Below are 22,428 nucleotides of genomic sequence, written 5' to 3'. Positions count from 1 at the left end.
TGATACAACCTCAGGGCACAGGACTGTAGTGGCTTTGAAACTGAGCACCTGATTTGGTACAAAAATGTCCTATTTTGATACAAAAAACTTCCTACTCTGGCAATTAGAAACCATAGTAGAGAGACACCTCATGTATGACAATAATAATTCTTTGGAAATGTAAATCGTGCAACAGGGTGGCTTGACTCATGTTCAAATCACTTCCTTAATGATGAAACCCCTACCAGTTTCATATAGTTCATATACATTAAAATAGAATATTTCAGACAGACTTGGTTAGTTTTGAGTAGAGAACCTAGTCATTTACTTGGAAAAATCAGCAGCTAGTCATACCAATTTGATATGCTTTACAACACTGGCAATGATAATAGGCAACATAATTTTAAAAATAAATTTCATAAAAGAATTGCCAGTTTCTTTATCAAGACAAAAATTAGTCAAGGAAATTAGTCACAAGGGGAGAACTCAATCTGGAACAATTAGATGTTCAGCCTGGTAATAATTCAGAAATCCAAATCACCTTCTCCTAGTCAGAATGCAGGGAGATGCATTATCAGAGTTCAGAAAAACCATCACTTTCCTGGATGCACTGGCCTTTCATGGGGGTTCCTCCTTACACTTGGCTCTCAGCTAAAGGGAGAGACTTCTCCCAGCTGAAGATTACAGCCAGAATCCCTTTTTCTCTCAAACAGGGACCTTTCTGTTTTCAAAATCATAGCAGTCTTTGTGTTTTTAGGCCATGGCTGAAGGTGTTCTTAGACAGTGAAAGCCACAGCAGTCACTCAAGTGATAGGCCACAGCACTTACTCTGGCTGAGCACTACTGAATGTTCCTCTGGTTCAATTATCTGTAGGGTATTAAGGGTCTTTTATTTCCTCATGGTAAAATGGGTTCCTATTGCCCAGAGTTTGTTTGATAGTCATGGTGCAGGGGATGTGTGAAGGAATGCCTCTACAGCCCCATGCATGCCTGGGCTTATGGCTGCTGTATGGTACTGACACAAAAATTATTGTATTTGCATGGCAGGATGTTTTTTCATGGGTATTTAATCTCTATGTGTCTTTCTACACCTCCTGGAAGCAGAAACTTTAGAAAAAGGGCATAAATCTGATTAAGAAAAGCATTCACATCTGTTCAGTCCAGGTTTATGTAACTGGAAAGCACACTCAATATTTGGACTAAATTACTCTTGTTTCTTCCTGTTTAAATTAAATGGTAAATGGAAAAAAAAAAAGTAAGTGAATTCTAGTCTTTCAATGATGTTTTCAGACCAACAGATATTTTTGCAAGGAAATAATAGAAATTCTGTTATATGGACTTTTTAATTTTTCGTACAACCAATATGTAGTATAAAGCCATCAGGCACTCGTAGATTTTCTCTATGCATATCCACTTTTCCCATTAATGAAAGTTACACACAATACAGGTGTCTTTTTGCTAAATTTCTAGGACTTGATTCTGTATTTCATTCCTGGCGGTAAACCAATAATAATTATATGTGGGAAAAAAAAAGGCTGCAAAAAAAAGGCATAAAAGAAAATTTCAGTCTGAACTGAAACTCTTGTGATAAAAATACCTGTTTGTATTTTCAAGAGTGCCATTACCTCTGATCTACTTCTGTAGAGATGATGTTGTGGGCTGACCAGGCAGCTGCATGACTGCACACTGGAATTGGAAGGGAAGGCATTGCAGTAAACAGCACAGATGACAACCAGTAGTTTATGAATAATCCCTGATGTGGTACTGAGTGATGCTCTTAGCTGTCTGTTCTTCATGTCAGAAATGGTTAAGATCTCCATCAGCCACCGCCTCTGAGAGTCCCATAGCATCTTCCATGAAACTAGACATTACTGTGATTTCATTTCCATTCAAAGTACACTCTTCATGATGTTTATGGCTACACTGAGACAGTCTCTTCTGAGAAGGACAGGAGAGATCTTTTTGCATTTCAAGGGAATCGTTTTAATCCCCTTGGGGGTTAGCAATGCAAATGTGTGTTAAATTTATTACAGTTTACAAGAAACATACAGCTTCTTCCATTTGTGCATCTATGTAAGTGCCAACCAGTAAGAGGCACTTAAAGGTTTACTGTAGTCCCAACAGCCAACAATATCTGAACATTTCATAGTGAGACACAGAAATGAGGCAGGTGGCCAAGAGCACATATGGCAACAGTGACAAACATATGGAAATTACACTTGAAACATGAATAGGGTGGTCATATTTACTAAAACAAATACCTTGGATTTTAGGGGCAAAGCATTTTCTGAATGAAGATGATTCTTGCATATGTGTGCCATTGAAGATTTTGTGAAGTATAAGTTGTGGTCTGTTAGGAAAAACATATGGGGCACCAGCACACCTTTAAAAAACAACAGTCTACCAAAGCTATCAGTATTTCTGAGTACAGCATCTTAAATCCATGAGATTGTTGGTTATGTGCTGTTTTGCTTTTTGCCTACTCACAGAACGAGTATGTACTTCTGTGCCTGGGCTCTCAAAGGCTTACAGCTCAAACTTGATGGCTTAAATAGAGCTCTGAGAGGGCTGGGCAGCACAACAGTGTCCAGGCTGGGGCTTTGGGAGCCCTTAGCCTCAGGAATGCTGTGTGACCTCTGCCTCTTATTCAGTGGGTGAATGGAATGAGCTGTAGCCCAGGACTTATACTGCAAGCACTTCAGTGGCTCAACCTTGTCAGCTTCCTTTGCTTGACTAAGCTCCAGTGAACAAAAGAAATTAAAACCTCAAGGACTTACTTTTAGATACAAATTGTATTCCTGCACTTCTGGTTGCCAACAGAATGAAAGCAAAGCAGAATTTCATTCAAATAAACAAGATCTTTAATAAAATACATAGGTTCACATTCTTCATTGTAAAGTACATTACCTGAAGTACAATAGCTGACTACTGTGAATTGGGGTGTGAAGATTACCTTTTTCTCTACCCACTGTTCAGGTTTATCAGAACTTCCAGTGAAGAGATTTCTTCCTGCAGGACTGCAAGCTAAAAAGAATCAAAAATCAATGGTAGTTTTGCATCCCTTAAGTGCTGAAGCAATACATTACAGATAATATGTCTAAAACGTATCCTTCACTTCCCATAGCAGAGAGAAAAAATATGTCCCTTACCTGATGCATCAGTGCAGAATTTCAGAATGTGAATCATGCTTTAGCCACTCAAGTTTAAAGTTATCTAAATGGCAGAGATTCTGTCATCTTCCTTAAGCAACCTCTGCATTCATGCTGAAACAATCTGCTGCTACTCAAAGTTTTTCTCTGTTAACTTTTATTCCATTGCTATTGCCTTGTACTACCTACATCACTCTTTTCCATTGCTAGTAGTCCCATTTTGAGAGTAAAATTGCGCTGAAAACACTGGGATTTTTGTCTGGCCCTTTATTTTTCACATATTTGTATGTATTTGCAGATCGTAGTTAATGAACAATTATCATTTGGCCAGATGCTCTCCTAAGACTCTGACCATATGCCTACCAAAATTAATAGCAAAGTCTGTTTGGTACAGAAGTGGAGACACAAACTTTTGTTAAAATCAAGACTGCTACTATCCTAGTTATTTTCCGGAAGCAAGATCCTGGATGCAGCAATTTCAATAATGTATTGTCCACGCAAAAAAACCCTAAATTATTCCTGGGGTCATTGTTACAATAATGCCTTAGGCATGTAACTGCTTACCGAGCTACAAGGAAAACATATTTAACCTGTAAAGTTCATTCTTAATCATAGGAGCTAAGATTACTGTCACGGGAGGCAGCTAAAGAAAACACCTACATTATTTTCTAGCTGCTTATTTTGAACACTTGGCAGCCCTTTGTGAGTAGTTAGCATAATTTTTCCCTGATCTTACTCTTTTGGAAAACTCGAAAGGGAAGGTTCTTAGAAAGGTATCTAGATAAACATACATCATACCTATAAAGGGGTTTTAATAAGTTATTCGGACTATTTTGCCAGGCCTGTGACACTAAACTTGCCAGCTCCTTCTTGCAGCCACCACGCTCACTCTGGAAGGGGACAAGGAGATGAGAGGGGGAAACCCAGCGCCCATTTCCGCGACGCCGAAGATGCCGCCGCTGTCGCCCCGTCCTCCTGGTGCGCGCCGTGCCGGGGTTCCCCGCGCCCGCTGTATGGGACACCGCCCTGCCACGTCCCGCAGCCCCAGCGGAAACCTGCCAGCCCCCGGGGACCCAGCCACAGCACAGGCTGCCGCCCACCCTCCGAGCCCGGCCAGCCGAGCCCCGCCGGCCCGCTCGCCTGCCTTTGTGTACGCGGCCGCCGCCCCTTCCCCGCGGGCGGGGCGGGGCGGGGCGGGTCCGCGGGGCGGGTTCGCGGCGCCCATAAGAAGGGGCCCTGGCCTGCAGCCACCGCCCTTCTTCGCCGCACGCCCTGGTCGTCCCGCTCCACTCCCGGATTACAAAGCCCGCGCCGCCGTCGCTATGAGCATCAGCACGAAAAACTCCTCGTACCGGCGCATGTTCGGCGGGGGCAGCCGCCCCAGCACCGGCACCCGCTACATCACGTCCAGCAGCCGGTACTCGCTGGGCAGCGCCCTGCGGCCCAGCAGCGCCCGGTACGTGTCCGCCTCGCCCGGCGGCATGTACGCCACCAAGACGACGTCGGTGCGGCTGCGGAGCAGCATGCCGCCCATGCGGCTCCACGACTCCGTGGACTTCTCCCTGGCCGACGCCATCAACACGGAGTTCAAGGCAAACCGCACCAACGAGAAGGTTGAGCTGCAGGAGCTTAATGACCGCTTCGCCAACTACATCGACAAGGTGCGCTTTCTGGAGCAGCAGAACAAGATCCTGCTGGCCGAGCTGGAGCAGCTCAAGGGCAAGGGCACGTCCCGCCTGGGCGACCTCTACGAGGAGGAGATGCGGGAGCTGCGGCGACAGGTGGACCAGCTCACCAACGACAAGGCACGAGTGGAAGTGGAGCGGGACAACCTTGCCGACGACATCATGCGGCTGCGGGAGAAGTGAGTGTCCCGGGGGAAGGCGGGTTGGGGCTGCCGCCGTGTCCCGCTGCCTCCCTGCCGCCCTGTCCCCTGGCGCGGAGGTAGCCCCGGAGCATCCCGAGCGGTACCGGGCGGGCGGGAGGCAGGCTGGGCGGGGGGATTTGGGGGACCCCCGCTCCCTCCTCACCGCCGTCTTGCCCCTTCTAGGCTGCAAGAGGAGATGCTTCAGAGGGAGGAGGCCGAGAACACCCTGCAGTCCTTCAGACAGGTTAGCGGTGGTGGAGGAGGGAGGGACCCGAGGAGGTGCTGACTGTGCCTGGGGCGGAGGGTGGGAGTGCAGGAGTTTGCTTTCCTTGCACAAAGAGGTTTCCGTCAGTTCTCACGCAAGCCCTCCGTGTTTTCTTTAGGGGGATGCTGCAGTCTGAGGGGAGGGGAGGTAAACTATTGTCCTGCTTTATCCAAGTCTAGCCCGTTTTACAAAAAACACCCCAACGTGGAATCACTTTCCGATCCAATAAAAGTGAAAGGGGGCCATCTGCTCGCTTGGCTGAAGGGTATTAATGGTTTCTATGGGATTCACCGTGGAATGCAGATACAGGCATTATGGCAAGTGTGGTGGCAGCAGATTGAAATAATAGATCCCTTTGTGTCGGAGGGGAGGGCGCAGTGGGCTGCATTCTTACTAAATGTGTAATGGTGCGGGAATATTTCTAGCGAAATGTGACTGTTATGGGCCAGTTTTTGTACAAAACAGTACTCCTTTTTGATGAATCACTGGTCAGTGCATTACTGGGCAACAGTTTCAAACTTAGGGTTTTTTTATGTGGGTGTTGTCTGCTGACAAGAAGTAGACAGTATGTTCCTTGGGGCGAGGTCACAGGATTGAGCTTGCCTCCTCTGGGTGTCCATTAAGAACATGAAATTTAATCCTCTGTAAAACAAAGATGTTAACCTAGGAAACAAGTTATGTTAGAGTTTAGTCTTTGTAGGATGCTGTGATGTTATCCAGATAAAGTAAATCTTCATGACAACCAGAAACAACTGTGCAAACAGTGTTCTAAAATTTTTAAGCTCAAGTTTTCACTTGTGCAAAACCAGCTTTCAACTTAGATTAAGCCTTGTTTGGACTAAGAGATATTTAGGAATGTGCCTTCTCAAAACAAGGTCTCTTCTCTAAAACTCCTGGTGTAAAACAGCATTGCTAGCATTCTTTCAGACTGGAAGTGACTGCCCTTATCACCAGGCAGCTGGGTACAGGCTGACTTTGTCCTAGAGCTCTTCATAGGCATTAACAGAAGTCACTGTTCAGGAAATCAGCACTTGATTGTTAGCATTTCCCTGGGAAAGGCTAAAAGAAAGACTGCAGTATATTTACAGTTCTTGAAGGACAGCAGGTGTGTTCAAGAGATAGTGTGGGGAAACTGAAACACCAACTCCCATTCAGAGCCTGGGAATTCAGTCTTCACTGGTATTCTGGGGACAGAAGTTTCAAACAACAGTCTGAGATACTGCCTTAATTTAAGCTTATGTTTTTTTTGGGTTTTTTATGAGTGCTAAGACAATTTTCTGTAGTGTGAAGTTCTATGAAGGAGCATTTAACTTAAGTTTTAGAGAACCTCATCTACTCTGATTCATTGCAGAATTCAGTTGAAGGATCAATTGACTTAAGGTTGGCTTTTACATGATCTTTCATATTTAATTGGTGTACTTTAGGCATGTCTGCATTTCAATCCAGCTGAATCTTATGGAGGCTCTGGGCTTTAAAGTGAGCTTGGCTTGGTGTGCCTACCCCACACTCATTGTCCAGTTTTTCCCTTTATTTGGAAAGGGGTCACTCAGAAGCTCAGCCTCCAGCAGATGTGTGCATGCAGGACAGTCAGAATTGGATCCATTGAACCTCCTAAGTTGTAGTTTGTGCATAAGAAATGCAAATCATTGTCTATGGAAACTCTACACTAAATCCCCTCATGACGTAACTGGTACATGCTGGTGTGCTTGATTTGACCATTGGTCATACCTAATTTTTCCTTACTGGCAAGGATGTAGTTAACATGTTGGTTTTGAAACTTAAATCTGTTTCAGTGCAAGTTTTGTTCTTCTGAAAGTGAAATTAAATTCACAGAACACTGAAGCTGAAATATTCTGCTGTGCTTTCCATTTTAAAACAATGCACAGCTTTCTATTAAATCATTATATTTTTCCACTGGAAAGTTGTATAGATTTGGATCACTTCAGCAGGTGCTTTCCTATTCTGATGTATCATCAAAGATACTTTTTACCTGATGAAGCAGTTGTGTACTTCAGTGTTTTAAAATAAAGAATGAATATTTGAACTTAAGCTTTCATTTCCAAAAGCTGCCAGTTTCAGAGATTGTTCAGCTCATATGTACTGAATTTTAATTTATTTCTTCTGGACAAAGATATTATTTTACTTATGTGCTGAGAGATGTATTCCATAAAGTATATGTGAAAGTTCAGTGAGGACTTTCCTTTTGAGGCAGGACAAGCATCACAGTGAGAGAGTTACTGCAGCTTTGCCAGCTAATCTAGCAGCAAGGAATAGGTCCTGAACCTGTGGCAAGCCTAAGAGGTCAGGTCCTGGCTAACATGAGGTTTGTCTAAAGTAACCATGGATGCTCAACCCTGCAAAGTGTGTGGCTTGTACTGAAGAAGCTCCTAGGATAAAATCAGCACGTATTCCAACTGCAAACAAGTTGTACTTGTTTGTTCAGGCTACAAGTAGCCAATTCATTTATGTGGTTCTCCACACATCTAGAAACTACTGAAACACTGAATTTTAGTGATAGGGAATGCATAAATGATAGTAAAGTACATGCCACATATTTTAAGTGTCTTCAGTTTAACTTGCTTTCAATTTACTATAAGGTCTTAAAATCCTGTAGCTATTCAGTTGTTATTAAAAAAAAATAGCCTTCAGGGTGAAGTTTTCTGCAAAATCCTCTAGAAAATCTTTGGATGTCTGACTAGTTATGTAAACATGTTGGGTCATGGCCATGTAATTTTCTGCCAGAATGATCATGAGGGGTTTTGGGGGGAGGAAAACAAATTAATTAGGAAATTCTTTCCCTGAACTGAAAAACAGAGCTGATATGAACTGTGGGTGTAAAACTGGAATTGATAGAAAAGTTATGGAATGATGCATGAAAGGGGTATTTTGCTGGATAAAGTAAACAGAATAATTCTTCTGGAGCAAGGACCTTGCCCCAGAGTAGGAGTGATCCAAGGAAAGGCTTTCTAGGAGTCTAAAGAAAATACTCCTTATTTCAATGGTGCCATAATAAAGAGAGCTGCTGATTAGGAATGCTTATGCTTTGGACAATCCAAAATAGCTTTAGAGTAAGCTGTGAGAACCTGATATGTTAATACCCTGTGAGCACAAGCATGTGGCTGTGTATGTAACTAGCGTGAAAGGAACAATCTTCCCCTTTGCAACTAAAGGCCTTACACATTCAAAATGTAACAAGTTGCCAATCAATGGCAACGTCTTATATTTTTGAACTAATTCAAGTTGTTCCTTTGTAGCATTCGTGATGTCTTCTGTTATGCTCTAAATGAATTTTTGCTGTTGATTAAGACTATCTCTGTGCAGCAAAAGGTGGAGCCTTTGCCAGCAACTGCAAGGGTGTAGGCAATGATGAGTAGCTCAATTTGTGTTTATGCTCACACCTTCTTTTCTCAAGGGAGATCTGTTGACCTGCATTGTGAATACTGCAGTTCTTACACATACCTCACCAGCTTTACAAGTATGCTTTAAAAGTGTGGTCTGTGAACCTAAGGGGCTCTGTGCTTTTTCACCAAGCAGTCCATAAGTTAAGCCCACTGATAGGCCTGACAGCATATGTGTTGCACTTTTAAGCCCCACTGAAAAGAGTGGATGTTTGCAAAGTGCAACTCTTTGTCAGTGTAGTCAGGCTAGAAGCACTTACTGCAGACTTCTGACTCAAGTACTTGAAGGATTTACACCCACTATGATCTGTGTGCTCTTGATCATGCTTAGCAGCATGTCAGCAAAGATGTAATCAACATATATGGTATAGTTTTCAAATCCACAATAAAGGTGCATATCTAAGGTTTAAGGCTAAGGTAGGAGGTGGCAAAAAGGTTTTCTTGACTGCTTTTGATTTCCTGTTGTTGTGCCAAAAAAGCTCAGATGTAGCATCAGCCTGTATGCTGCTGAACTTGCTGTAAGAGACTTCTCTACATCAGTTTTGTAAGATTATGAAATGTTCTTCTCTCTGGTCAGGATGTTGACAATGCCTCTCTGGCACGTCTTGATCTCGAGCGCAAAGTTGAGTCCCTGCAAGAGGAGATTGTCTTCTTGAAGAAACTTCATGATGAGGTAAGCTGAGAAATGAGGTCTGTGTTTAGATGCAGACTGTCTAGCAAGGACTGTCTGCCCCAGAGTCCCCACCTGTGTATGATCTGAGTGCTTTTGTGCAATAATGTTGAGTGTCTGCTTCTCTCTAAGGAAATCCGAGAATTGCAGGCCCAGCTCCAGGAACAGCATATCCAAATTGATATGGATGTTTCTAAGCCTGACCTTACTGCTGCCCTGCGTGACGTTCGCCAACAGTATGAAAGTGTTGCTGCTAAGAATCTTCAGGAAGCTGAAGAGTGGTACAAGTCCAAAGTAAGTAAAATGCATCAGGCACTGGAACTAATTCTGTTTAACAGCTTTGCTGTGGCACTTGCTGTTCCCTCTGTCTCTCTAATGGACATGAACATAACCATGACACAAAGTCTTTTTTTAAATCCTACTCTGGGAAGGGTACAACTGAAAACATTTTGTGCCATAACTACAGCAGCAAAGTAATGGGTGTACACTGGGAGTCTTTCCTGTCCTGGAGAAATTAGTAAAAAGATAGCAAACGTACAATGCAGGAAAACAAGTATGAAGGTTTGCTATGAATTCTAATATTACATTTAGAAATAGAGAGGCACTTTAAGAGTAATACCAATATTTAAGCATTTCAAGTGCTAACCCTTGTAATACCTCCAGTTGTCCACAGAAGGTCTGTTTCACTGTTTCTGTTGAAGTGTTATGCTAACCAGACTGGGGTTTTCCAGTTTGCAGATCTCTCTGAAGCTGCTAACAGGAACAACGATGCCCTGCGCCAGGCCAAGCAGGAAGCCAATGAGTACCGCAGACAGATCCAGTCTCTCACCTGCGAAGTTGATGCTCTTAAGGGAAGCGTAAGTAAAGGACAGCAGTTGTTCTTCTTCATTGCAGCTTTAAGCACTGCACTGCAGTTTAATTGTCAGTTTGGATGTGAATGCTGGTAATCTGCCATGCAATTCAGCAGCATATTAATACTTTTTGAAAAGGATGGTGTGGGCTCAATTTGTGTGTATGCACAACAGTGCACTGGCTAGATTGATACACTGAATCAGTCTTAAGCTGTAAACAATAAGTTCACTTTCTTGCTATAATATTCACTGTTTATTTAACACTTTCTGAAAGTGTTTATGCCTTTTCTGTCAGGTACAGTTAAAGTTATAAAAAAACCTGGAGGGGCTGTGAAAGGTGCAAATTTTGCTATTGCTAAAACATGACTCCTTTAAGACAGGCTTGAAATGGATGTAACAGTGTTTAGCACACCTGCAAATCTCCTCTACCAAGGATTGCCTGCATGCTGACTTGAACTGCATGTGTTGGGCTTACTGTAAAGGATGGCTTTGCCACCTAGCACAACAAATATGTGGCACACCTCAGATCACACTGCAGAATAACTCTCCCTGACTCTGCAAAGGGAAGATAAGGAGATGACAAATTTGGGACATGTCTGGGCATTTTCAGAAAGGATGCTAATGTAATACAATTTTCCTTCTTTAAAATGTTGAGGGTATCAAGGGTGGGGAAGAGTCACTGACCTGCAGCAGTGCTTGATTTCACTATTCTCTTCCAGAATGAGTCCCTGGAGCGCCAGATGCGTGAAATGGAGGAGAATTTTGCTGTGGAGGCTGCTAACTACCAAGACACTATTGGGCGTCTGCAGGATGAGATTCAGAACATGAAGGAAGAAATGGCTCGCCATCTCCGCGAGTACCAGGACCTGCTGAATGTAAAGATGGCTCTTGATATTGAAATTGCCACCTACAGAAAACTGCTGGAGGGTGAAGAGAGCAGGTAATCACATGCAAACATTTTTCTAAAGCCAGAAATTATTAGAAGATACTTTATACCCTTATCTGAATTTATCCATTTCTTTTTTCCTTCAGGATTAACATGCCTATTCCAACCTTTGCTGCTTTGAACCTGAGAGGTAAGCTGTTTCTGCTATTTCAGTTTAGGCAGTTGCTCTATCATTAGCATGAGGGTTCTGGATAGTTCCTTTTATGCTGGTTTTTGAACTTGTATAAATGCAGTTGGTTGTGAATACTCTTCTTGGATCCACCTACAGTAGATGCAACTACTTAACCTTTGATGGTAGCAGCTCCTTTGTTTCTGGACACATATTTTTAAATATTGATACATAGCAAGTAATTAGTTTGGATACCTGCTGAAAGTGCTTTAAGGGGCACAGAGAGAAAAATGTGGAAGACCTGGCTTATTCAGAGCAGGAGACTTCTTTGTATACTAAATTGGGATTCTTAAAGTTGACACTAAAATCTGTTACACCTCATTGCTTTGAGGAGGCACTTCATCTAGACTATTGGTAATAATACATCTTCTTCTGCAGAAACCAACATTGAGTCTCAGCCAATGGTTGACACTCACTCAAAGAGAACACTTCTAATTAAGACCGTCGAAACTAGAGATGGACAGGTTGGTGGTAACTTTAATTTTATTTCTATCACAGCTGGTAACCTTAAATTCTTAAGCTTGCCTACTGCTTACTGCAGCTTGTATGTGGTAGTAAGTTTTGAGTAGAACAGCAACTGGCATTCCAAGCTGTGTGAACATACAGGTATAGCAAACAGGTTTCTTTGGAAAAAAAATCAAAATTCATCTGATAGTGGAACTTTAAGTTGGTGACTATTACCTGTGTATTTGCAAACTCAGCTGAGTTAGCAAATTCTCAATAGATTCCCTTAGGAAAACATGTGACAATAAACAGAGATATTTTACTCGCTTAGGATAAGATGCTGTTGTTGGTGTAAGTAAATAAAACTTGAATGGTTTCTGTATGCTATTTGCAAACTAGAATTTCTCATAAGTGAGAGCTGATAAGCTGAACCCACTTGTTCACATTTTGGAAGTGGATGTTCCACTTCTAACTCTTAAAAAACCTACAAAAACCTTCCTACTAAAACTTAATGCAAGTGTTTCTGTTTTTCATTAGGTTATTAATGAAACTTCCCAGCATCATGATGACTTGGAGTAAAGCTGAAGTGAAGATGCATTCTCACTAAAGGAGAAATTCTTACCAGCAAGATTGAAAAAGTCCATGTCTTAAAGGAAGAAACAGCTTTCAAGTGCCTTTCTGCAGTTTTTCCATGAGCGCAAGATGATTATGCTAGGAAATAGGTCTTAGATCTTGCAAACTGACTCTCCCTGAAGGATTAGAGTTTACAATGGAGTCTAGTTTACAAATAGCAATATCTTGTGCTGCAATACTGTTTTTAAGTATCTGAATTCAATAAAACTGCTTTTTCCAGCACAGTATGAGCAACCTGTCGCTACTTCAATAAATCTTTGGAAAATGGCTCTTGATGTGTTCTAATTTGTTAAACTTCATGACTTTCTGGAAAGCCATAACAACATAATGCTGGAATTATTATACGGTTGACATCTTTAGTACTGGCTGTGTGGAATGCTGTTTTTTCAGTTTAACTAGATAAACTGTCTTACTTATTTACTGCTTAGGTTTTGGAACCAATTAAAATGGATTATAACTGGCAGATGCATAATGTATTATGATATCACTTGAATAAAATATGATACTTCAAGCTAATAAATATTAATCTTGTTTCCATATACTAGTTAATGCAGTTACTAAATGTCAGAATGCCTGAAGTACCTTAAAACGTGGCTTTATAAAACATAGCACTTATGTAGCAGAGAAATAGTTCATGTGAGTCCTTATCTCAGACAGCACCTTGCAGAGTTAACAGCTGACTTGGTGCATTAACTTATTTTTCCAGGAAAAACTAGTTCCCAAAGGCTTGTTGGTATTACAGAAGCTACATGAAGGCTTTGGCTGGAGTGGGGGTTAGGAGAGACTAACTTGCCCTTTTGCTGACAATTCCAGTATTTAAACCCCTTTTAAAGCAGGAGAGCCACCATGCTTGGTGTTGTCTACTGAACATCACTGTAAATGCAGCAGAATGGGAACAAGGAAGTTCCACTCGACCTTGCCATAGTCTTCCAGGAGGCAGTAGTGGAAGTTGATTTCCTCTCTGAACACTTAAGTTTTCTTCTGCAGAGCAACATACTTCTCCAATTTAAACACAATAAAGACCCACAGCAGAGCCCCATGAAAGTATCTACTGTGTTCTGCATTACTTCTGCAAAGTCTTCTTCCTGTAAGCTTTTACTGAGATACAGATTCTCTGGAATGAGGAGCTGCAACCTGAAATTTTTCAGTTAATATAATAGCATTCGGGGGAAGGGTAGAACTTCCATGTTGTATAGATATGCTAGATATTTGGGAATTGATCTCTAAGAAAAACTTACTGTTACCTCCATCTGATAGGGATGAAAAGAATTTACTCCTTTTCCATCCTTATCCTTACCTTTGCTCAAGTATGTGTGTGCTGAAACCCTCTGCAGCTCCAACACACAGGTGCTTTATGTGCTTTCCAAGAGAAAAGTCCTGCAGCTGGCCCAGCATTTGTTCTAGTGGCTCCCTTCATGCAAAAAGGAACAGAAGTAACATAGGAGAGTGCCTGGACCCACGCCTCAGCCACAGCTTTTGCCTCAGGAAAGCAGAACAGATTCAACCTGGTCCACCATGTGGGGGTAGAATAGTCTCACTAGAAACGGAGAGTGAACCCAGCCTTTTTCCTGTTGCAGAGATTACAGACACCAGGTTTTCTACTACATTTCAACATCCAGACTGATTTTAAAAAGCATAAATAAGCTTTAATGGGAAGTATTTTCTGTGATAATAACAGTTCTGGGCATATGTAATATCATTTTGAGCACTTTATAGGCATGTGTCAACAATCTTTCAGGACAAGTGGAATAAGGGGCTGATGTCCTGCCTGTTGCAGACTACTTCAGTCTTTATCTAGTTACTGAAAAAGCTGAGCCAATGCTAAATATAATTTTTTGTTCCTAAAGCAGTGTCAGAGCCTTGGCTGGTGGCATCTGGCAGTCTGTGGGTAGGGGGTGGTGGGCACCCTTGGTGGCTGTGGGCAGAGACCCACAGCACAGTGTGTTTTTTGAAATGCACATTGACCTCTGGAGCTGTGATAATCTTTCAGATATTGCTTCCACTCTGCCACCAGCTACCTGGCTCAGTGTTTTCTCTTGTCTTTGATTATTTCACTCAGTAGATAAAAGAAGTGCCTGTATCAAGCACTGACTGCAGCAAAGGAGTTATTCCTGGCTCTTCAGTGTTTAGGGTTACTCAGAACACAGTGAAGTGTGTGACAGAGCTCTCAGTCCTAGAATAAATAGAAAAATAAATAAAAATAAATAAACCTTGTTGCTAAGGGGATAAGAAAATTGCAGAAAACCTCAAAAACCTGCACCCCTGCAAGAGCAAGAGCACCCTTATGGTGGAAATGAGAGTGGACAGTGGCTGTAAACTTTTCAGTGTTTGATCTAGGGGCACCAGACTTATGCTCATATATAATTACTGAAAGCTGCTTAGTGCTGAGCCAGCAGCTGACCTCAGATCTGTATTTCACATCCCAGTAACTGCAGGCAGCAGCTGCACTGAGTGGGGCAGACCCCATCCATGGCCAGGCACTTGTCCTGCCCCCACAACGAGCCTCACCGAGCTGCTCCTGTGAGCTTACATAGGCAGTGCCTCCAAATATGTGAGCTGTTCCCACAGTCAGCAATAATCATCCTCCAGTCCTCCAGATGACTGAGAGTCCTCATACTGAGTTTGTTTTTCTCATGTAGCCAGACTCTTGCTTTCCCTTTTTTTTTTTTAATAATCTTGCAAAGCCACTGTTAGCAGAAACTCCATATTCCAAGCCCCCAGGAACATGTAGCTAAAGCAGTTCTTCTGCCATCCAGTTGGTCTGTTTTAGTACACAGCAAATATACTTTTCCCTTCCTCTCTCTTTCTTTTTTTGCTTTTTCCCTCTCCTCTCCTCTCCTCTCCTCTCCTCTCCTCTCCTCTCCTCTCCTCTCCTCTCCTCTCCTCTCCTCTCCTCTCCTCTCCTCTCCTCTCCTCTCCTCTCCTCTCCTCTCCTCTCCTCTCCTCTCCTCTCCTCTCCTCTCCTCTCATTTCATTGTTGAACACGCTTACCTGGCTCACAGAGGGCACTGTCCCTTCTCTCTTCCCTTGCCTGTGGCAGCCATTTACAGTTGTTACACCAGTAAATGAATCTGGTGCTTTCACTGATGCCACACTGTGCTGGGTGGGAGCATCTGCACGTTGAAGTGCATGGAGGAAATACCTACAAGACTGCTCTGAGGCTCTGAATGTTCAGCTGTGAGGTTAAATTGCTCAGGACACCTTGGCTGAAGCCTGCTGAAGGCCTGGTGGGACATGCCCATCATGATGGTGGGGCTGGCCCTGCTGGGCCTCAGGCTCCGGGCAAAGCCACAAAAGCATCTGAGGAACTTTCAGAAAACTGCTGATAGGAAACCACTCATCCCAGCCCGTTGGGAAACTTCCCAGCTGGGGTCTGGACCAAATCCCAGCAGCCCAGGCCCAGCAGCTGTGATTAGAGCACTTCCAGGGCTCACATCCTGTCTGTAGGTGCAAGGTCCCACGTGTGAGTGGGTTACTGGGCACTTTGAGACTGGTCTGTTTTCCCTTTAGTCAGTCATTTAAACATATCCTGTAAGCTCTCATCACCTTTAGGCACCCATGGAGCCACTTGTGGCTGACATCCCAGGGCAGTCACCAAGGACCCAATGCTGTGTGGAGATCATGTCCTGCTGGAGCACACCTGGTGTTGGGAGGGACCTGCTCCTGGCCAGGACTTGCTTCTGCCAACTGCTGGAAGGGAAGGCATTCAGAGGATATAAATTCCCATGTTTGGAGAGCATGAACAGTTGAGTGGCTGGATAGAGAATTTTGCTGGTGCCTTAACAAGTATTGGAGATTTTAATTATAAAATCCTTCCACAGGGGAAGGGAAGCCTGGATATTGCCAAAAATTTGTAAGTAATTAACATAGAATAGACTGCCCTAAGAGACACTTACTTGAGTGCAGTCACTCATGCAGAACTAGGAAGTGCCAAAAATAAAATTATGTCTTCAGTCTTCATTTGGTCTCTTTATGCTCATGCATAATCTTGTGGATTTGGGCTTCAAGTTCATGAACCTTGTCTTACTGAGTGCACACACCCAACAGCACTTCAGGAATCACTACTGCTCACTGCTAGAGCTTTCCAGATCTCCTGCATTTGTGTTTGCTGAGTTTATCTGCTTTCAAGAGTATGACTTTTTAATTTCCTCTAGAGTTCCCTCTGCTGTTCTTCATGGTCCTTTGCAACATCCTATAGAAGGTGAGGTATTGTGAGTCCTGTTTGAACCATAGGCCATGCAGCACAGCAGTCAAGATCAGAAGTGGAAACCAATCTCAGGGGTCCACTGGGAAGGTGTTTCGCACAGTGTACTTTTAAGGCACTTACTGATTTCAGGCCCAGGTATTTTCCCAGTCTAGACTGCAGATTAAGTCCCCAGAAAATGAAGTTCACACATTATGGGGTATCAATGTCAAGCACTTCAAGTGAAATTCTCAGCTTCAGCCAAGAAAGCTATAGCACAAACACGGAAAAATCAGCGTCCCCAGCAGTGCAGAGTTAACCTCAGCCACAGGACTCTTCTCCTGCCCACAGCATATTGGACATTCCACGGTCTGTGTTCATTCCATGTTCCCTCCTCCTGCAATGAGGGCAGCAGTGCTCTGGCTAACAGGGTAACAGGGCCCCTCCCAGCCCAGTCCAAGACCATTCCCTCAGCCCACGAGCCGGCCAGAGGGAAAAGTTGCTTGTGGGCTTCCATCCAAAGCTACCAAACTCATTTTTTCTGGAAAGGGCAAGTCCACAGCAGCCACATCTCTGCGCAGCAATGTGTCGCAGTTTCCGTACAAACTCCTCAGCCTGACATTTTGGGCTGGTTTTTTTCCCAGAGATGTATTGCAGCTGTCTCCCTGTGGTGGGTGACGAGAACTGCAAGGCAAGGACAGCCTGCAAGGAGCCTTTCTTCTGGCCTGAAAGGAGCCTTCTTCTAGCCTGCAAGGAGCCTTCTTCTGGCCTGCAAGGTGCCTTCTTCTGGCCTGCAAGGAGCCTTCTTCTGGCCTGCAAGGAGCTTTTCTTCTGGCCTGCAGGGAGCCCTTCTTCTGGCCTGCAAGGAGCTTTTCTTCTGGCCTGCAGGGAGCCCTTCTTCTGGCCTGCAAGGAGCTTTTCTTCTGGCCTGCAGGGAGCCCTTCTTCTGGCCTGAAAGGAGCTTTTCTTCTGGCCTGCAAGGTGCCTTCTTCTGGCCTGCAGGGAGCTTTCTTCTGGCCTGCAGGGAGCCCTTCTTCTGGCCTGAAAGGAGCTTTCTTCTGGCCTTCAAGGAGCCTTCTTCTGGCCTGCAAAGTGCCTTCTTCTGGCCTGCAAGGAGCTTTTCTTCTGGCCTGCAAGGAGCCTTCTTCTGGCCTGCAAGGAGCCTTCTTCTGGCCTGAAAGGAGCTTTTCTTCTGGCCTGCAAGGAGCTTTCTTCTGGCTGGTGGCTCCTTGCCTCAGTGAGTGGCACGGGGGGGCTGGTATGGCTGCAAAGGGAGAGGTGCTGCTTTCTCAAAAAACTGCCCTGCAGTTATTCTCTGCTCTGTCAGCAAGACTGGAAGATGTCTCAGACTTGACAGACAGCATATAAATACATTTTCAGGATGGAGAAGTGTGGTGGGTTGAACTCGGCCAGCAGCCAAGCGCCTACAGAAATGCTTGCTTGTCCTTGTCACTTCCAGTGAGATGGGGGACAAAAAAGGAAGAACCAAAGTAAGAAAACTGGTGAGTGGAGTTAAAGGCAGTTTAATAGGTGAAGATAAAAGTGGGGGGAAAAGAAGGCAATCACACACTATGCCCCACAACCAGACATAGGCCCACCTGGTCTCTGAACAATGACCACCTTGGAAGCTTTCTTCTTCCTTTACCTCAGTCTTTATTGCTGATGGCTGAGCTGATTGAACATGACATAATATGGTATGGAATATCCTGTTGGCCAATTCAGGGAATTTGTCCCAACTGTGTTCCTTCCCAGTGTCTTTCCTACCCTCAGCCAGACTTGTTGGTGGGTCAGAGTGGGAAACAGAGAAAGCCTTGATGCCTTGCAAACACTGTTCAGTCAAAACTTCAGTGTACCTTCAACACTGTTTTAGTCACACATCCTAAGCACAGCACCCCCAGGGCTGCTGTGAAGATACTGAACTCCATCTGGGCCAGACTCAGCCAAGAATCTTGCAGAAATTCAGATGGGGGTGTGTGTCTCTGTACCTGGCAGTGGGGTGGAGGCCATATACAAGATCTGAGAATGACCCAGATTCAAATCCCGTATTTTCCAAATTAAGGGGAGGGTTTGAAGCCCAGATCTCCCAACTTAAGACACCTTATAGAGTTTATGGGTGTCCAAGAAATGTATGAGCTCAATCTCTGCCCTTTTATGCAACCAGCTTTATAATACATAGAAAAGTGAGTAATATGGGGAGGTTTTGCAGTCGGAAGAACTCCATGTGCAGATGGAGTTCTGCACTCCAGATTTCCATTCCCATCTCTAGCTGTTGTTTAAATACTGCAAACATACCTTAGCTCCCACCTACTGTAAACCATTACAATCATATTTTAAAGGTTATTTTGCAAATTGGAGATGTTAATTGCAAACATACTTTCAGCTCGAGCAGTCCTTCTTTGATGATGCTTGGTGGAGTGCATGACAGGTTTGCTGCCCAGCTTCTTCTCTCAGCTCTTAGTGCCCTACAACTGGGTGGCTGTGGAAGTGTGTTTCTGTACCACACAAAGTACTTTCCCTGATCTTTTAGGCTAAAAAATACTGGACTGTGATCTAGGAAGGGTCTGGAGTGGGAAATTCTTGCCTTGGTAGGGTATGCTTCTCTCATTTCAGTATTCAGTTATTCTTAAAATGAAAAAGCTTTTTCTTATATGTTAACAGAATTTCTTGCTTTTCATTTCATGCCCATTGCCTCTAGCCCTTCTCCTGGACACCACTGAGGAGAGCCTGGCTTTGTCTTTGGCACCCCTGCCACCAGGTACTTATGTGATGTAAATTGATGTGATCCCCCTGAGCCTCCTGTTCCCCAGGCCAAAGGGTCACAGCTCTCTCAACCTCCTCTACTCATATTTCAGGTGCTCCAAGCTCTTCCTTGTCCTCATGGCCCTTGGCTCAGCTTGTTCCAGTATGGCCATCTCTCTCCTGGGAGCCCAGGACTGGACATGGCAGTGCAGAGGGTTGTGCCAGGTGCAGAAGGGAAGGATCACCTCTTCTAGAAAACTTAGCTCCATAGTATCAAATGCTACTGACTAGGCATAAAAAGGATCCATAGAAAGTGGTGGCCTGGCAGATGCAGGGGGGAAGTAAAGGCCAGAGCTCTACAACAACATAAGAAAAGACATTTTGGGTCAGGCCAGTGATCTGCCTGGCCTCCTACAGAGCTTTCTGGGGAAAAAGGCACAAGAAACAGGGCTCCAATTCCTGGAACAGCCTTTATTTTTAGGCAAAGAGAAATTCAGGGGCTTTTTGAGCCAGTGGCTTTATCCAGACCATTGATGAAGTCGTCTGACTTGATTTGAGTAGTTTTATATTTTTAGTTTCTAAGAGAGTGAATTTCATAATATGACAGTGTACCAGGGAAGAACATTGCCTTTTGATTATTTTATCTTTATTGTCTGATCATTTTGTTGACTTTCCAGGAGTTCTTGTGTTATGAAACTTGGTAAATAATCATCCTGTGCTCAATCCCCTCCATGTTATTCCTCATTTGATAGATTTCCCTTCCCTGCAAGTGTTCAAGGACAGGTTGGATGGGGCTCTGAACACCTGGTCTAGTGAAAGGAGTCCCTACTCACAGCAGGGAGGTTGAAATTAGATGATCTTTAAGGTCCCTTCCAATCCAAAACATTCTGTGAGTCTGTGATTCTCTATTTGCTCTCCTCCAGCACATTTGCATGTTTCAACATCTATAGTGCCTCTCATCAGGAAGTCATCCTGTAACCATAATAATCCTCATCACTCTACTCCTCATTCTAGTTCTGCTGTGATCTATTTAAAACAAGGTGACTAAGAACAAGTGATCTTCAAAACACATGCATTGGAAGAGTACAGAGTGACATAATGAGAACTCCTGTTTTGTGCTCAAACTAAGTAAAAATATCCTAGCTACTTTTTTGATCACTGCTCAGTACTGGGCTGATGTTTTCAGAATGTTATCCAAAGTGACTCAAGATCTGTTTCTAAGGACAAACAGGTATGAGTTATTTTTTGCCCCTCTTTTGCTGTCACTGACATTAAATTTTCATTCCCTGTTTGATCACCCAGTTATGTAGGAACACAATGCCCTTCTGCATCTTTGAGCTCAGCATTAACATTGATTCCCCTTTTTTTTTGTCAGCCTGCTGGACAGCCTTGGCTAGGTCCCTGGAGAATGTATTGAATAGTAAAGTCCAATGTACAAATACTTGTAGCAGGCCACTGACAGATTCCTTCCACAGTTAAGGCTCTTAATTATTTCTGTCATTTCCTGCCCTATAGCTTAAAACTGGGAGAACATGACCTTTGTATCTCTTAGAATTCTGAAGTTACGTAAAATTTTTTTACAAAATCTTCCATCTGCACCACCCTTATGCACAAAGCTTGTACAATCCTACAGATGTTTCCACCACATTCATGAAGTGTGACTTCCCTGGGAAAAAATGTGTGTGGAATCCTACAGCTGCTCTCACAGTTCCTCCTGATCTTTCCAAGTACAAACACCAGCACTGTTGCTCCCTAGATTTCAGCATCACCCTGTCGTGTCTTTTTGAGAGTCTGAAGTTATACCAACCATTGTCTGCTCCTCTGACACCAGATGCATTGCAGTTCACAAATTAGCAGTTTCATGTTCAGTTGCTGCAGAGCTGCTTGATGGTTGGCATTCTGCCTTCTTCTTACCTGTCAATGTATTGATTTGTTTCAAAACCTTTTCAGTTTGAGATTGTTCTTCATCTGTCTCAGGAGGCTCCTTCACCTTTTCTTTAATGAGCTGCAGTCATCTAAGTTTTTTCTTATTTTTGCTGAGTAATCCTTCCACTTCTTGACTATCTCATCTGAAGCTGCACTGAATTTCTGGCAGACATCATAGTTTGGATGTGCCTGAAAGTGTTTTTTATTAGCAACTTGGCACTTGAACATGTATTTGATCAATATCATTAGAGATCTACTTTTCAACTGCTAGATTTTCCTGGGTTTCCCATTTGGTCATGACTTCTGTCAAAGTCTAGTAGTTCCTTTCACTGTCCTTTTAAACTTGGATGGTGCTTTCTGTGGTTTTTCCTTTTCTTTCCTTTTCCTTTCCTTTTCTGGAAGGCTTTTCAGCATGATAATGGGCAGTTCTCGGTTTAATACGGTGTCATTAGTTTAACCTTAACTGGTAAGTAAGTGCCACACAGTCGCTTGCTCCCTGCCCCCTCACCCCTGATGGAATGAGGAGAAGAATCAGCTAAAGTAAAACCCAGGAAGTGAGATAGGAACAGTTTAATAATTTAGATAACGTATAAAGTATTACTGCTACTACTAATAATAATTGCACTGAAAAGGAAGATTACAAAAAGAAAAAGAGAGTGGAATAAAACCCCGAGGAAAAAGGGATGCGCAATACAATTTTTCACCACCTGCTAACTGATGCCCAGTCCATCCCTGAGTTGAGCTCTGCCCCTCTAGGTTAACTCCCCCTAGTTTATATCCTGAGCATGAGGTTCTGTGGTGTGGAATATCCCTTTGGCCAGTTTCATCAGTTGTCCTGGCCCTTCTCTGTCCCAGCTATCTCCTCACTTTCAGACACTGAAAAGTCCTTGGCTCAGTGCAAGCACTACTCAGCAGCAACCAAAACATCAGTGCATTACCAACATTATTCTCATCCTGCGTCCAAAACACTGCCCTTTACTAGGGAGAAAATGAACTCTCTTCCCACATGAAACCAGGACATAAAGTGTTTCAAAAAATATCTTTGTGTCTAATCAGCATTTTAATTCTGGCTTCTAGGGCTTGTTGCGGTGTTTTTGTTTGTTTGTTTGTTGGGGGTTTTTTTGTGTGTACATCATGCAGCTGCTACACCCACCACTAACCTCTCTACTTTCCTCACAGGCTGTAAATTTCTTGTCTCTCTCTGTCCTT

The 22,428-nt window shown here is 43.5% G+C and overlaps 1 protein-coding gene across 1 annotated transcript; it reads left to right on the top strand.

Annotated features, from left to right (window-relative positions):
* Positions 1 to 4,378: 4,378 nt before the first annotated feature.
* VIM (vimentin) lies at positions 4,379 to 12,908 on the top strand. Its single transcript, XM_036402178.2, has 9 exons — positions 4,379 to 4,992; positions 5,179 to 5,239; positions 9,236 to 9,331; positions 9,461 to 9,622; positions 10,060 to 10,185; positions 10,899 to 11,119; positions 11,212 to 11,255; positions 11,673 to 11,758; positions 12,276 to 12,908. The coding sequence occupies exons 1-9, from the start codon at positions 4,451 to 4,453 to the stop codon at positions 12,315 to 12,317; spliced, it is 1,380 nt and encodes a 459-aa protein (XP_036258071.1). The 5' UTR covers positions 4,379 to 4,450; the 3' UTR covers positions 12,318 to 12,908.
* Positions 12,909 to 22,428: the final 9,520 nt, after the last annotated feature.

Source organism: Molothrus ater, chromosome 1 (assembly GCF_012460135.2).
Source record: "Molothrus ater isolate BHLD 08-10-18 breed brown headed cowbird chromosome 1, BPBGC_Mater_1.1, whole genome shotgun sequence".
In the NCBI taxonomy this organism is placed as follows: domain Eukaryota; kingdom Metazoa; phylum Chordata; class Aves; order Passeriformes; family Icteridae; genus Molothrus; species Molothrus ater.
This window is presented reverse-complemented; position numbering and strand designations above follow the sequence as displayed.